The sequence below is a fragment of the Sceloporus occidentalis genome, unplaced genomic scaffold (genome assembly GCF_023333645.1).
Source record: "Sceloporus occidentalis isolate IW3139 unplaced genomic scaffold, rSceOcc1.0.p SCAF_164, whole genome shotgun sequence".
In the NCBI taxonomy this organism is placed as follows: domain Eukaryota; kingdom Metazoa; phylum Chordata; class Lepidosauria; order Squamata; family Phrynosomatidae; genus Sceloporus; species Sceloporus occidentalis.
This window is the reverse complement of record NW_028317144.1, coordinates 1,711-17,054: the sequence shown is the minus strand read 5'-3', so window position 1 is coordinate 17,054 and position 15,344 is coordinate 1,711. Positions and strand designations below refer to the sequence as shown.

The 15,344-nt window shown below is 39.6% G+C and overlaps 1 protein-coding gene across 1 annotated transcript in view; it reads left to right on the top strand.

The window, feature by feature from the left end:
* Positions 1-14,740, top strand: part of LOC149279479 (von Willebrand factor A domain-containing protein 8-like) — a gene marked incomplete at its 3' end in the record, with an annotated part of 134,341 nt that extends 119,601 nt beyond the window's left edge. The window contains exon 38 of the mRNA XM_089501115.1: positions 14,632-14,740. Within this exon, the coding sequence (XP_089357241.1) occupies positions 14,632-14,740 (109 nt within the window). The remainder of the gene's footprint in view (positions 1-14,631) is intronic.
* Positions 14,741-15,344: the final 604 nt, after the last annotated feature.

Genomic DNA, 15,344 nt, shown 5'->3' with positions numbered 1-15,344 from the left:
TTCAATTTACCCCATCAAATCATACATTTTTTAAAAGTAGACACCCCATGGGCATTTAATATGCCAGTATTTTAACTCTTTCCATGCGAGAATTGTTTTAAGCTAATATGCTAATTTTAGGACTTGCTCACAAAAATATATTTTTTATATATATTTTTTTTTTTTGCCTTTTGTTTTTATTTTTTTAACATTTTTTTTCAACTTGAAGGTTCCCCTGATAGTGACATCAGTGGGAAATTATTTTTACATTTTACTGTTTTTTACTATTTTTTTTCTAATTATTATTAATTTTATTTTATTTTTAATTTATTTTTTCTAATCACACTGTGATTAGAAAGCTGAGCTCCATTGACTTGCATGGTTGAATGCAGTACCTATATTCAACCTGCAAGTGGAGCCAGAGTTCTCTAGAGGGTCTGGAGACCGTCTAGCGAACTTTTTAGACTTTATTGTTTCTTTATTGAATTTTCCCGGACCGCCGCCATCTTGCAGATGGCGAAGATCACCGGCAGCTGCGGCTGTGACCGCTCTCCGGAGCGGTCACAGCCCATCCAAAGGTAAGTGTTTGGTGTCGCTGATCACCTCCTAAACGCTTTTAAAACGGGCGTCCGCCGCCATACAAAGTATGGCGGATGTTGACGCCCCGGGGAGGGGCCAGAGATGGCCCCTTTGTGCCGATAATGGCGTTGCTGAATGCCTCGAGGTCGAGGCATTACAGCAACGCCGTTTCGGTGCAGAAAGCGAAAATAGATCGCTTTCTGCACCCGTTTAATGACGTGCCGGTCCTGGCACGTCATTTGTCGTTATCGACATGAATTTCCGTGACGTGCCCGGACCGGCAATTGTCATCAAGGGGTTAAACATAGTCCCTTGCAGGTTTTTTTCTTGGTATGCTCTGATCTTATGATAGAATCATAATGTTTACAGGCTTGCCTGCCACTGTATTAATGGGTACATAGCCGGCCTGTTAAGGACCAAAGTAAATAGAAATATGAGAGCTGTGTGAGCTGGCAGTGCCATCACAGTAAAGGATTTCTGTTTGTATGGCACACAGACAGGGCCTGACCTTGCAAGTCTGAGAACATTTTGCCAGATAGCAGCCTTATACAAATACATCCATGGCAAAGACTATGATGAAATGAATAATAAAGTAGCCTTATGCGTCAAACCCTCTGTTTCTGGATATCCTTAGTTTTGTGAATATATATATATATATATATATATATATATATATGTGATTGTTGTCAATCATGTGATATTTTTAGTGAGTTTAATTTCTCCAACACCACTGATTCATTATAGCAATGCTATTAAAAAATTTCCTCCATAGACATTCGTTTCTCAGCATTTCAGAGGCTGGGTGATTATGACTGAGCCATTCTATTGTTTACCTCAGACAGTATGATATAAAGTCAGAATTTTTATCTTGGATATAGAAATGGCTAAGTGGTTGTCTAAAACATTATAATATGTAATAAAGAATTGTTTTAACAACGAAAACAGTACAATATTTTGAAATGGGGTACTAGTAATTAAAACAATGGGGGTTCCCCTTTATTTCTCACAGCTTTTAGAACCTTGTCATGTTGTAGAATTATCCTAATTTGTACCGATAAGCTAATGTTATTATCAGATGAATGGATGTCTTTCTTCAGCAGAAAGCTAATGTTTTTGGCAGGGACCAGCGGTAACTTGAGAGATGAGAAAGAGATGCCGTCAGCCTTTGAATGTCCTAGTGGTTTTTTACTGTGGCCGAGTTTCATTTTTGCAGAGTGAAAGCATAGGAAAAGTTTTTGTTGAATAATGCGGTTATGAATTCTGTAGCCATGTTAAAAAGGCCATAGCTGGGACATCATCTGTTTAGAACAAAACATACACGTGGTGAAATGACATGACTCTGTTTCCAGTGACTATTGCTATATCAATCAGATGTATGTCACAACATTGTGACAGTGCTGTCACAATAGATAGTTGGATAATAATAAACATAATTGGAACCTGTTAAATACTTTGGGCAAAGTAGAGTAAAACTGAAAGAATAATGCTATTTTGTCTGCTGGGGGAGTGAGCAATAGCTCCTCACTCTCCAGAATACCGGCCCGACAATGGAGCCGAGTGGGGCAACCGCTCCAGGCGGCACTTTTGAAGGGGCGGCACTTTGCCGCCCCAAGCCCTTTTTTTTTTATATAGCGAAAGAGAGAGAAAGGGGTGCCGAGTGGTTTTCGCTTACCAAGCTGTCAGTACCCGCTCGGCGCCCCTCTCTCTCTCCTCTGCGGCGAGTCTTCCTGTTCGGTCTCGGTGCCGGCTTGTAATGCTGAGTGCCGGAAGATTTCCGGTGCTCAGCATTACAAGCCTGCACCAAGACCGAACAGGGAGACTCGCCGCAGGACTGCTGAAAGGTAAGTACAAGGGGGAGGCGGGAGGGAGAGGAAGGGTAGATAATCGGGGGGCGGCAGGGACGGAGGGAGAGGAAGGGTAGATAAGGGGGGGGGCGGCATTTTAAAATTCGCCCTAGGCGGCATTTTGCCTTGGGCCGGCCCTGGCTGCCAGAAATATCTTAACACTTTCATAATTTTAATTGAGCTTCTGTCCCAAAGATATTAACAAGGTTTCAATACACAACTAAATAGCATAGAGGAATTGCCCCTGGAAACATAAACTTATCTATTTACAATGTGCAATCGGCTAACCAGATGCTGTCCCAGCCGTGACATTTTATCATCGCTACATGATTCATACATAACACATTGCTCAACCAAATAACCAGAGGCATGAACGGTAATCATATTATTTACAGCGGACTGACCAAACGTACTGCACCTGGTGTATTGTGTGAGCAGCGCACAGACCCTCAAAGCCTTGCTTTGGGAATCTTTTTCTTCTAACATAATAGCATGCCAGTTGCCTAATCAAACATTAAATCATAGTTAAAATGTGCCAATGCCATTTCAGCACCAACTTGAGCTTGGGGGTAAAATACAGGTATCTGTTACAGACCCCTCCTGCATAGGGGGTGATGAGATCAGAAACCAGGAAGGTCACGTGACTTTTTATAGGAGCCCAGACAACAAAAGACCTTTATATCACATTACCTTCGGAAAGGGGAACAGCCTTCAGGGGCTTTCATTAAAGTATTTACAGTAATTTTATATAATTGACCAAGGTACCGCGGATGTGTAGGCACGGAGGAATGTGGCTGCCTGAAGACGGTTCTCGGTTTTTATGAAGAGCGAGGTTATTAGTTGTTTTAATATGCACCTTTTATAGTGATTCTCATAACTCTATACAATACTTAGCCAAGTGTACTTAATAGAAATTCCATCAAGCACAATGAAGCAGCTGCAGGCAGATGGGCCTCTATTCCTCCCTGAACTTCCTCCAATTCTTCTCTTTTTCTAGATTGAATTGATGGAGTTCAAGTACTACTAGGGGATTTAGTCAGCTAATTTAGACATAACTACTGCATTCCGATGTGCTGATGTCACCGTTCTTAGTGACGGAGTGTGCTGATCACGTGCCAACCCATGGGATACAGTAATGCACCTGAGGAAACAGAAGGCAGTGTTGTTGATAGCCACATTGTTCTGATCAGCTAAATATTGCCAGGGGACTGTTTATCTTTTACAGAGCTATAAAATAACTGGCAGTTATTCCCTGATACCCCATGTGGATTCTGCCTGAAACCTAATAAGTGACTGATGTGTAAGGGAGAAGTGCTTAGACATGAAACTTCAGACATGTCCTTCAGTGACAACAAGCTAATCATTGAGCCAAACAGACCATTGCTAAATAATAACACAATGACACCATTTATACCTGGGATGTACTGGGAATTAAAATCTGCACTAGTATTTATAGGCCAGCAGCTGAGGAATAACATATGTGCCTTCCAGATACATGAAGGTGCACGCTGCACTGAGGCACTTTTGCAGATGGTGGAGGCACGCTAATGGACAGGGCCAGCCGGGCAGTAACTGTGATGGGAGACCTGATGCCCGGTCCAGGCATGGTTTATACTGCAACAAAAATTAAAATGCACATAATGGACTTCCTTAATCATATTACCGGTATATGTGGACATATGTTTTTAGGTTCTTTATACTTAAAATACCCTCCAACGTTTCAGATATTGAAACCCGGAGCCTTTTGTGAGGGGCATGGCTTAAAGGAGGAAACCTAACGCTGGGTTATGTCCAGGTGCACACCTTCACTATATCGCAAGGAGACCAAGTGGAAGATTGATTTCACAGCTCAGATCAAAGGATCTCCCCAACTGGCTTATGATACCCATAGCCTGCAAAAGCAGGACAATGCCCCAAAATTGGGACTGTTCTACTGAAAACAGATCACTTAGGAGAAACTTTTCTTAACATTAACTTATGTCTTCCCTGTTGTTGTGGATTAGCAAGAAGAGTTCTTCTAATTCCCTTATCGCCCCGGAATAGTTTCAAAATGGCTTTTTGGCCAAATTACAAAAAATACGTTTAGTGGAGGCTGCTATTGATATATTTGGTTCCAGATTTGACATAATTCTGTAGGGGTCACTATAAATCACTAATATGATCCATATAAAAAGCAATAAACAGTTATGTTTTGCTAGTGGAGTTTCAGAACAGGAATTGGTTTTCTATTGTATGGTGCCAAGAAAGTACTAGAACCTTTTCACTCCCCCAAAAAACTTACCTCATTGTAAACTTTGACTGGAACACCCATAACTCAACTTGTATCATCTTTTCCATCTCAGATCATTGTGCAGTTTTCTTAAATCCAATTATCAGCAGTAAGATTTTGAGACATTCTCAACTTATAATCATAGTTTTGCCATACTTATTGTAACTCACATTTTTGTTAATAAATACAGACGCTCCTATGACTAAGTCCAGCAAAGTGGACGAAACACGTCAGTGACTACTATATTGAGATTTCTGTTCTGTCTCATGAAAGAATTTACTACTTTTACATTTGGAATTAGACATAAAAAGTTAATTACTTTTAGATTTCATGTATGGTCTCTCTCACTGTTCTCAGCAGAAAAACAATATATTTTAAGCCTGTTTGGGAATTTGTTCTTCTTTTGTTTGGTATAATTGTGTAACCATACACAAAACTATATGCCTACAAAATCCCTGACTTTGTGCAAGTGTCCCTGGAAGAATTGATGCTATTTTGAAGGCAAAGGGTGTCAACACCAAATGTTGATTTGATTTAGATTCTTCTTCTGTTCACTTTGTATTTTATGAAATTATAAAAATTATTAACATGTCTATTTTTGAAAGCATTTTTTATCACACCTGCTTAAAACTTTTGCAAAATACTGTATCTACATAACTTTCATTGAGTAACCAAAGAGTTTTATTGGAATGCTGGCGTGCTTGAGGGAGGAATGTTTATTTCTGTGTATATCTCAACAAATCAAATGTATCAACTTAACCACCAAGCAAGTTCAGCCACTGAATGCCGTTACACAAAGTAATTCATGATGGAATGTTCCTAGGTGTCTAGTCTAAGCACACTGTAGGTTCCACCATCCTCTTGGATGGCCGGTGGGATATGATGTCATACCCCAGTACTCTTGTGTCTTAAAGGTTCCAGGTAAAGCCCTTTAGAGGTTGTGTTGACTCGTTCTCCATAGTGTAAATGGGCATGTTTGGAGGGAACAAGAGATTTCCCACGTAACTGGCTCATTGAACAGTGGCAGAGGGTTTCCCACCACTAAACCTGCTGCCCTAGGCCTAAGTCTAGTTGTCATAAACAGGAATAAGCCAGAATACATTGATACCGCTAAAACGTTTTCATAGATCGACTATTGCTCTTAAGCAAACTGCAGGGAGACTTATACGAGTTTTCCACATATATATATATTCTCTCTCTCGTGTGTAAGTAAACAATATGTAGTCCTTCAAGTTACCAAAACTAGTACTTTACTTGCTGCTTAATCTGACAGGTATCAACTTTCATTGGATTTGTCTTCAGTATCTTACATTACCACACCAGTCCTAACTGATAACTGTCTCCAGTTAAGGGATCCTACTGTTACATTTTAATTAGGCCGCCTCAGCCAGGCGCAGAAAAGTGATACAGCAACCAGAGATTCTTGAAAGGTAAAATGTTGTGTTTTGAAATGAAAGCACTATAAATGATGGACTTCCAGAAGATGAAGCTCTGTTAAGTAAAACCATTTTAGAGGTGCCTCCTTGAGGGCTCCAAGTCTGCATTCCATGTATTTTTGGCCATAACTTAAACTGCAAAGCACTTACCACGTGGGTCTATTACATAGAGTTTGGGATCAGGTATCTGGAGACTGAGTGCAGTAAAGGCTTATTAAGGTAAAGTCATTCATCACGTTTGCTTTCTCTTTGCAAGGATAATGTATAATTTGGATAATGACTGTTAATCTCGCACTGAAAATCTCTCTCATCGGACCCAACCCCATACACAATAAATCTGCCAAATTTGCCCTAAACAAGCAAACTATGAATACTTTCTCCTGAATAATTTGTGGTTTATGAGGTCGTCACCTAACTGTAACTATAGCAAAACTCTGAAAACTGTCCTGGCCTCTTGGAGGGCAATTTATAAATGTGACCGATTATATATTCCCTTACTACCTCTCCTAAATTTTCTTTCTGTCATTCTGCATTCACCCTATATTTACTTTTATTAAACACTTCAAATTCTTCTGTCACACATGCCATTCTTTTGTCTCATCTGTAAAAAAACTGTCTAAATTTAGGGTGACCTTTCAGCCCTTTAGTCTTTCTTGTTTATGGCCTCTGACCCCGTCCTATGCTTCGGTTTCTACGTGTATATATAATTGAAACAGGCAGGTTGATGCCTCCTGCTCTAACTTACTGCTTTTCCTAAGTCTGTATCCAAACAAATGTGAAATACTGGAGACTCAACCCAGGTTGCTGTCCTGTTGCTCTAGGGATAACTATTGTTTTAAAACGGAAGCTTCATATCTGGGTATTGTGTTTTGAGATTTTTAACATAAATTGTTAACAATATTTGGTAACCTGCCTTTACCAATAAAGTATTTATTGAGTTAGATACTTGATCTACTGCTTCTTAGAGTAAGGCACAGAAAGGCATACTCTCCCTTCTATTCAGCTGATTTCTGTCCCAGCTGTAAAACAGGTTAGAATTATTTAAAAACATACAAAAAAATGGACCTGATGCATGTTGGGAAATAGTACGCTCTGAGTCCAAGGCAGATTACTGAAAATCTGGTATTTAAAAAAACAGGAAAACCAAAGATCCATTTCATTAACTATTGACTTGTTTTACCATATTCTGAAGAAGCCCAGTTGGTATTGTAATCTCATCTGCATGCCCAAAGTGCCATGTATAGACAGCTGATGTATTTCACTGTTTCTGATCATGCTCAGTAATTCTGGCATGCTTGAAATGTATACAGTTTCATGTACAATACCCTAGATATCTCTTTTCAGCTGATTGTACAATGGGAACTTTTTGATCCACTACAAAAAACACTTCTGAATGAGCTGGTCACAAAGCAGTTACAATGATAGCAGACTAAAAAGATATACGTGATATACGTGTTACTAATGCATCTTTTTTATTTTAATCATTTAGATGGAAAGTTTTTTTTTTCCTCCAAATGTATTAATTAAGCGTTACTTTATTCTAACTCAATGTTAATAAATATCTATCTACATTTGATTAAGAGGGTTCAAGGTGCCAGACGTCTTAAAAAATCAGAATATAAGAGCCGGGAATTTAGATTAAGCCGTTTGAGTCTCACACTTCGCATACATGCTTATGTTAACACACACATTTAACTCGCATTAACACACGCTAACAAGCTAACCCACCTACATGTTCATGCTTACACATACATACATACAAACACACATACTCCCTCCAACACCTTTACCCGCTCATTCTCTTACTCCTCCTCTTACTCCCTTAACTTGCCTGGAGCCTTCATTCTAGCTGCAAACATTGTGTGAGCAGCCTCACTTTTACCGCAAGATTACATAACATTGTGTGGCATAACTTTGCAGCGTTCCTGCACCAGCCTTTTTTGAAGAATTTTGGACTGCTCCTAGGCCTGCCCTCAATAGGGTCACTTGATATGCCTGTATTCAGAGGACCATCCTCTTATTTAGACTGCTCATCCCACTTGTCCCTAGAAGTTTTTTTTGCATTGATAATAATAATTAAATGTGTTTACCATGCTCTGGCTGGACCGGCCATCAGGCAAACTGAACAAGCACCTTGTGGGCTCTTGCCTGATGGCACCTTCCACGTAAAGGCAATGCTGTTCATGAAGCAGATCCAGTCCTTGTGTATGAAGCTTCAAGGGTCCGCACAATGCAAACGCCTATGTGTGTCATTTACCAACTGCTGGTCTTCATGTGCTAGTGCTGACTCAGATCCCCGGTTCAGCCCTGACCATAGTCACTATAACTATGTCAACAGATTTATTTTATTGCCTACCACCCTTAAACATAACAACAGAAATATAAAAAAGGCAACAAATTTTAAAGTTATATTTATATCAGACTGACTTTTTATTATTAGTTTCACCAAATACATTCAATACTTGCTTCTTTGCCTATGAGGCATTTGTTATATCAAGTAAGTATGTAGCCAAGAAATTGTACAGTAATAAGTATAAAACTTCACTATTACAAATCTAGCAATAATGACTTTTGCGTCTTGGTAGATAAAGATAGCTAGAAATGAATTGAGCGCCTGAATTACTTGAATTCAACACACTTCTGCTATGGGAAAAAGAACTCTTTTTGAAGTTGAATTGCCCAATGTGTTCTCAAGTCAAGAACCGAGAATTCTTGGAATGCTCACTTTCATAAACATAGACATACTGCATGATTACTTAATAGGGCTACTGTATGTTTCTTGAGAGCGTTTAGTCTGTTTATTGAAGTTGAGCCAAGCTGAAATCCCAATAATTTGTTTGAGTATGTTGTTTGTCATCTGCGTTCATCTAAAACTAACTGAAAGATTTACCACATTCCCAATCTTTCTTCGCTTTGATTTGCCGGACTAAATAGCGGTCTCATTTACATCTACTTTATGTACTTATTAAAGTAATTCAATTTTGTGAAATGTGCCAGTATAAGGAATGATTCACATATCTAGACAGTTGCATTAATAGATGCTATAAATAAACTTTTTAGGCTTTTTAGTATATGCCTAAATGAAATTTGGCACGCATTAATAAAACATAAAAATGTAAATATTTCCCTGTTTGCTGAGCAATTTTTAAAAAAAAATGCATTTTCATCATAAATTTTAGTTTCATGTTTTGAAAGTTATGTGAAGCCTAGCTGGCTAATTAACCGCATACCATCCTTTTAATTTTAACCCTTTAAGAGCAAAAGCAATGCTAGTATTTCAGGCGGTGTACAGAAATACATTGAGTTGTAAGTAAGGGGCCAGTATATATCGGGTTTAGACTTAATTAAGGGTGCTGTGCATTTTAGACAGTTTTTGAAGGGTGAAGAGAATGCTTTTAAATATTTGGTAAAACGTATGAATCTTTTCATTTTCATGAACAGATTTTTGAGGCTTGCGTTGTCTTTGACTTACATGGTAGCTGTGGAGACATTTCTAAAAATATTAGTAACAATGCATATGCTGTTCGCGAGGAATACATCACTAAGCATTCATTGCTTGACATAGCTACCAGTCAGTAGATGGGTAATTTCTCGGTGTTTATAAATTAGACTGATAATAATACAGTAATAGGGGCTAGCTTTGCTGCATGTGCATCTAAGCTTACTCCTTAGATCTTCCTCCACCACCATATTTTGCACCAAAATATCACTAGAAATAAATAAAAAAATTAGAGTTGCTTAGAGTACTCATCTCACTTCAGCCCAAAGATGGAGTTTAGGAGTTATTGCGCAGTAGCAGAGTTGGACAGGGCCTGATGCAGGGCGACCGCACTCTCCAGGGTGTCGAGCACCTAGGGTTGTGCAGCCACATACCAGCACCCGGACATATCAGTGCATGTTATCCAGTTCAAAACAAAGTAATAACCTGCAAGCACCCTGGAGCAGGTATGAGACATAACAGAACATAGAAATAGGCAGGATGCTGCAGGCTGGGAGCATGGAAGCTAAACAAAGGATATAGCAAAAACGTAGCAAGCAAGGGGGACAGAGAGAGCAAGAAACCGAGAGACCAAGCAAGAAACATAACCAGACAAGACATCCATAATACAGGGCACAACAGGGAACAAGACAGGACACCCCGCTGCCGGGGATACAAGACAGGACACCCCGCTGCCAGGGATACAAGACAGGACACCCCGCTGCCGGGGATACAAGACAGGACACCCCGCTGCCGGGGATACAAGACAGGACACCCCGCTTCCGGGGATACAAGACAGGACACCCCGTTGCCGGGGATACAAGACAGGACACCCCGCTGCCGGGGATACAAGACAGGACACCCCGCTGCCGGGGATACAAGACAGGACACCCCGCTGCCAGGGATACAAGACAGGACACCCCGCTGCCGGGGATACAAGACAGGACACCCCGTTGCCGGGGATACAAGACAGGACACCCAGTTGCCGGGGATACAAGACAGGACACCCAGTTGCCGGGGATACAGGTTATACCAGACTGACACACATAAAATACAGGAACTAGCCTAGGACTGTATGATAACTATTGGAGATTCTGTCACATCTTATGGCCATAGTATGCTTAGCCCACCACTACGCCAAAGTACTCCAATGACGGTGGGTCCTAACGCTAATCCCTGCTGACAGAGGTACAAAACAAACTAAACATGAAACCCAAACACATAGCACTGAGACATACCTGTAGACTGCAGCCTGAGACAAACAGAACACACAGGTGGGGCTCACCTTATAAAGGAAACAGAGCTATAGTAAAGACTGGAAGCAAGGAATCAAAGGTAGAAGACAGAAAAGGAGGAAAACCGTAGCTAGACTAGAGAAACAATAGCAAGACAAGGTAAACTAAAGACATGCAGCTCCGCAGCCCGGATGGGGCCTGACACAATGTCTTCTTAACAAGTTCCATTGGCTGCAATTTAGTACTTAAATTGATGATAAAACAGAATGTGGTTCCATGTCTTGGTAAATATGATAGCCTAGCTATGCATGGCACTCTCAGCATGATTCCAACATGCTAGAATGTAAACCAAAGTTTTGTTTAATTCATCAAAACATTGACTTCATATTGATCAGTGGAACCATTGACCCTTGCTCCCACCACAGGTGATGGAAAACAAAAAACATGGAAGCACTGTGGCACGAAATCATTCCATGAAACAAAAATGATATTATTCGTTTGGTAGATGAATAGGGAATACTGTAATTCTTTGCATACCGAAGCAGAACATTGTTGTTGTTGATTTTTATATAAATTGTATAGCAATTAACTGTAGATGATGCGTAATCTTTGCATTATTCATTTATAGAACTGCATCGTATTCTGCAGCGCTGTGCAAAGCGCTGTTAACAGAATAGTTTGATAATTTCCCTTAAATTTAGTTACACAACAGATTTGGAGTAAAGCAGCTGGGAGCATAGAAATAATGGATTAATGGAAATAGTGTGCACTCATTCAAACTTTCTTTTTCTGTTTTATGAGCCAGAGAACACAGAACTGAACAAAGGTTGTCTGTGGTTCTATGGCCCAGCTGTGAATTGGCTATTAGTGGCAGCAGGAATCCTTGATTTAGGGATAAGACTGGCAAAGGTCAGACTTTTATTTCATTGAAAGAAAGGCTGAATTATGCCCCTCTTCTAGTAAAACTGTCTTGGGCAATTGCATATTCTTTATGAGAATCTACCAAGGACTAATTTTACTTTCACTTATAAAATCCAGCCCAGGAACCAAATGAAATGAGATACTTTGAGAAGAATGGTGCTTATTCTATCAATCAAAACAATGTATCATTACTTTATGAAGCATTTATAGCTGTCTATGTGGTATTTTGGTGTTCTAAATATTCACTCACATACGAAACACTCTTGAGAGGTTACTTCATCAAATGGTTTCCAAATATTTCCTAATGCATATGAATTTTTGAGGAACTCAACAGAGCTTAGATATCAGTAGCAATTCTGCTACAATATTCTATAGTCATTCGATATATTCCATTGGTTGCTGTAGTTACCGTACTTATTTTCCCATATTGCTCCAGTTTCTTTGCATTTACCCACCATTGTACTTTAGGGGTAGGTGAGATAGACTGTGGCACAGCACAAACTGAGCTGTGTCAAGCATGCCTGTAGCTAGGCCTGCAAGGATATCTGCTTGGCCCGCGAGCATATCTGCTTGTCCCGCGAGGATATCTGCTTGTCCCGCGAGGATATCTGCTTGTCCCGCGAGGATATCTGCTTGTCCCGCGAGGATATCTGCTTGTCCCGCGAGGATATCTGCTTGTCCCGCGAGGATATCTGCTTGTCCCGCGAGGATATCTGCTTGTCCCGCGAGGATATCTTCTTGGCCATTTGGATCACTTCACTGATGGTGATCAATAAAGAAAAATAGACTCCTTTTGCAGTTTAGCTGGGCAAGTGTTTGTCTTGGTTTGTTTTATCCACACAATAGAACAGCCATACGGTAGCAATTATTTATTAAGATCATTAAAACCAGGCTTATTGTGTATAAAAACAGCAACTGATTTGTAAAACATTTTCTCTCAAAATGAAGTGGTTTGAGACTTATGATTTCGTGCGCACTAAGGACATATTTATATAGGTCAGTTTCATTTGCATTCTATAAATGTAACATTATAGGACATAGCTTTTGTACCCTCACTTTATAATGATACATTTTATAAATACCTCAATCGCTGGGGGTTCCAACCCCAAAAAAATAAAGAGGATTTTTTAATTTGAAATACTGTTCTGTTCCCAAGTTGGACAGGTTTATAGCCGCCACGTCTGACAGAACTAACCAGCATGAAGCAGAGTGCAAATTATTATATGGTTCCACAGTAGGACCCCCGCAACTACCCGTGTCTTTGAACAGCAGGTTAGGGCATTGTATGAATTAGAAGGCCAGTAAATGCATTCCCTTTTCAGACTCTCCCATTTGGCCGCATTACAGCGTTACTGCTCTTGGCAACCTTGTAAATAATTCATAAATATGAATTTAACTTCTGGTGAATTCTACAAAATATTTTGTCAAAATGAGACCCGAGATGCCTTCCAGGCCTGGCTGTAAACTGTTGTTATTATTCATAACCATTTTCAGAGAGAATAGCTAACTTTCCATCGTGTGAAGTTCAGTGGGCATTAATGTAGGCTACAGCTGTTCTGTTTTATTATTTTATTTTATGTGCCTTGGCTTTTGACTTCAGCATATATACTGTACATTAGGCTTTATTCTCCAGTGATTGCTTGCCAGTTGCAATTAATACAGGAGTTCAGTGCATCAACTGGCTGATCACCTGGGGGCCACAGTTTGAGATCATTGTAAGTCTTTACTCCCTCACTGATATATCATACGGGATATTTGGTTTATCTGCTCTTTACTTATTAAGTGCACAGTATAAAATTAAGCAAAGACTGTCTTTGTGTGTGTAAGTTATAGCTCGACAATCCAGCTCTAGGCTTGAGCCTAACTCCTGAATCGGCACGGCTTGTCAAGTGTGGAGCAGTGCCGTATGGAGTCACGCCAGCTCTAACTCCATCTTGGTTATAACAATTTGTTCTTATTGGTAATTATGATCCATTGCAGAAAATAATCCACGTGTAAAAATCCACACTGTTCAATGACACAGAAAACCGTTTGATTTCTGAGTGTTATTTGTTCCAATCTTGGATCTACAGTTTAGGTCATCGGTCTGTAAAAGCTGTCCTGCTAATTTAGGTCCTGCTATTATGTAGCTGGTGTGTCAGTCTCTAAGTATCTTTAGCAGTCATCGTGGGTGTCCAGGAATCTCTTTGGGTTTGGAAAGAGCATGAATGAGTGGCTGTAAAGTGCACATCCTTGAAGAGTAAAAATTTTAAGGACTGCTAATTTTTTGTAGCTATGCAGGGTGGATTAGCCATTGCTAAATAGTGAAAGGGAGCCTTGTACTACAAGGACTGCGGTCGCAAGCAGCCCATGTAGGTAAGCAAGTGGCCCTGTAAAGTACTAAAACAATGATTTAGGGTGGAAAATATCCCTAAACTGCAACTTCCTCGTGTTATTCCTGCCAAGTTGAATGATGCAAAAATTGTTCTTTTCCTTGATATGAATTGTCTTGCAGCTGGATGTAAGTCTCCTTGTTGAGTCTTATGAGTCAGAGCAGTTGTCACTCTCTTGATGGTTAGCTGTACTATGTTTACGTGTTACCACAAACCAATGCACATAATTGAGACATTGAATGTATTTTTCATGAAATTTGGCCATCAGCCATAACGACTCCTTTTTGTTTCTCCACTTCTACTTTAAAAATAGTGCTAATGTAATTTAGGTCCAGGTGGTGCCATCATCCATTTTTGAATGGGAAGATCTGCATGCATTAATGTTGCAATTATATATCCTCAAACCATAGGGCAAAGCCTTTGACTTTGCTTCAATATTTAATTATCTTTGTGACATCTGGATTTAAGACAGGTGCTTTATCAAATTAAGATATAATATCTTCATGTTTTTGTTACAGATCACAGTCCAAAAGGAAAGTGGTTTGGATGTGAGTTCGCCAAAACATGGCAAAATGGATCCAGATAACACTCCCCACGTTGGAGGAAACACATGGGCTGGCGGAACCGGTGAGTATTTGTGGCCAATGCTCGTCAAGCCACTTTGGGGATCAAGGATATAAAAATAATGAGATTGAATGAGTTAAGGGCAGAGAGAATGAAAATGCATATTATGGAGAAAGAGGGATGGTAATAGGGGAGACAAAATTAAAAACATGGTGAGATTATAAGGGCCAAGAGAAAGACAAAGGGTTTCATAGGAAACACTACAAGAGGGTTACATGGTAATATTCAAATTACTGAATGCACATATACTAAAATCATTGTACTCCAAACATTATAAAACACTTTAGACATATGTATCACATTCTGAAGGTTTGGCTTAACTGCAGAATGTATCACAATCTCAAATATTTTCACATGATTTGCAAATATTAAGTCACTTTTATGCATATATTCAATCTTAGAGTTTGCATGAATGCCTGCATTAAATTGTGTGTGCTCAGATACTGCAATATGTAGCTTGTATTCTGTGGCCAACTTGAATATATTTTATTTTAGATTGTTTACAGATTTGTGGTGTCAGAATTAAATAGAATCATGTATGTCTTCAATCTTTTATTTTCTGGCAGGGATGCATAAACCAAATAATGTTACATTGTTTTGACATCAC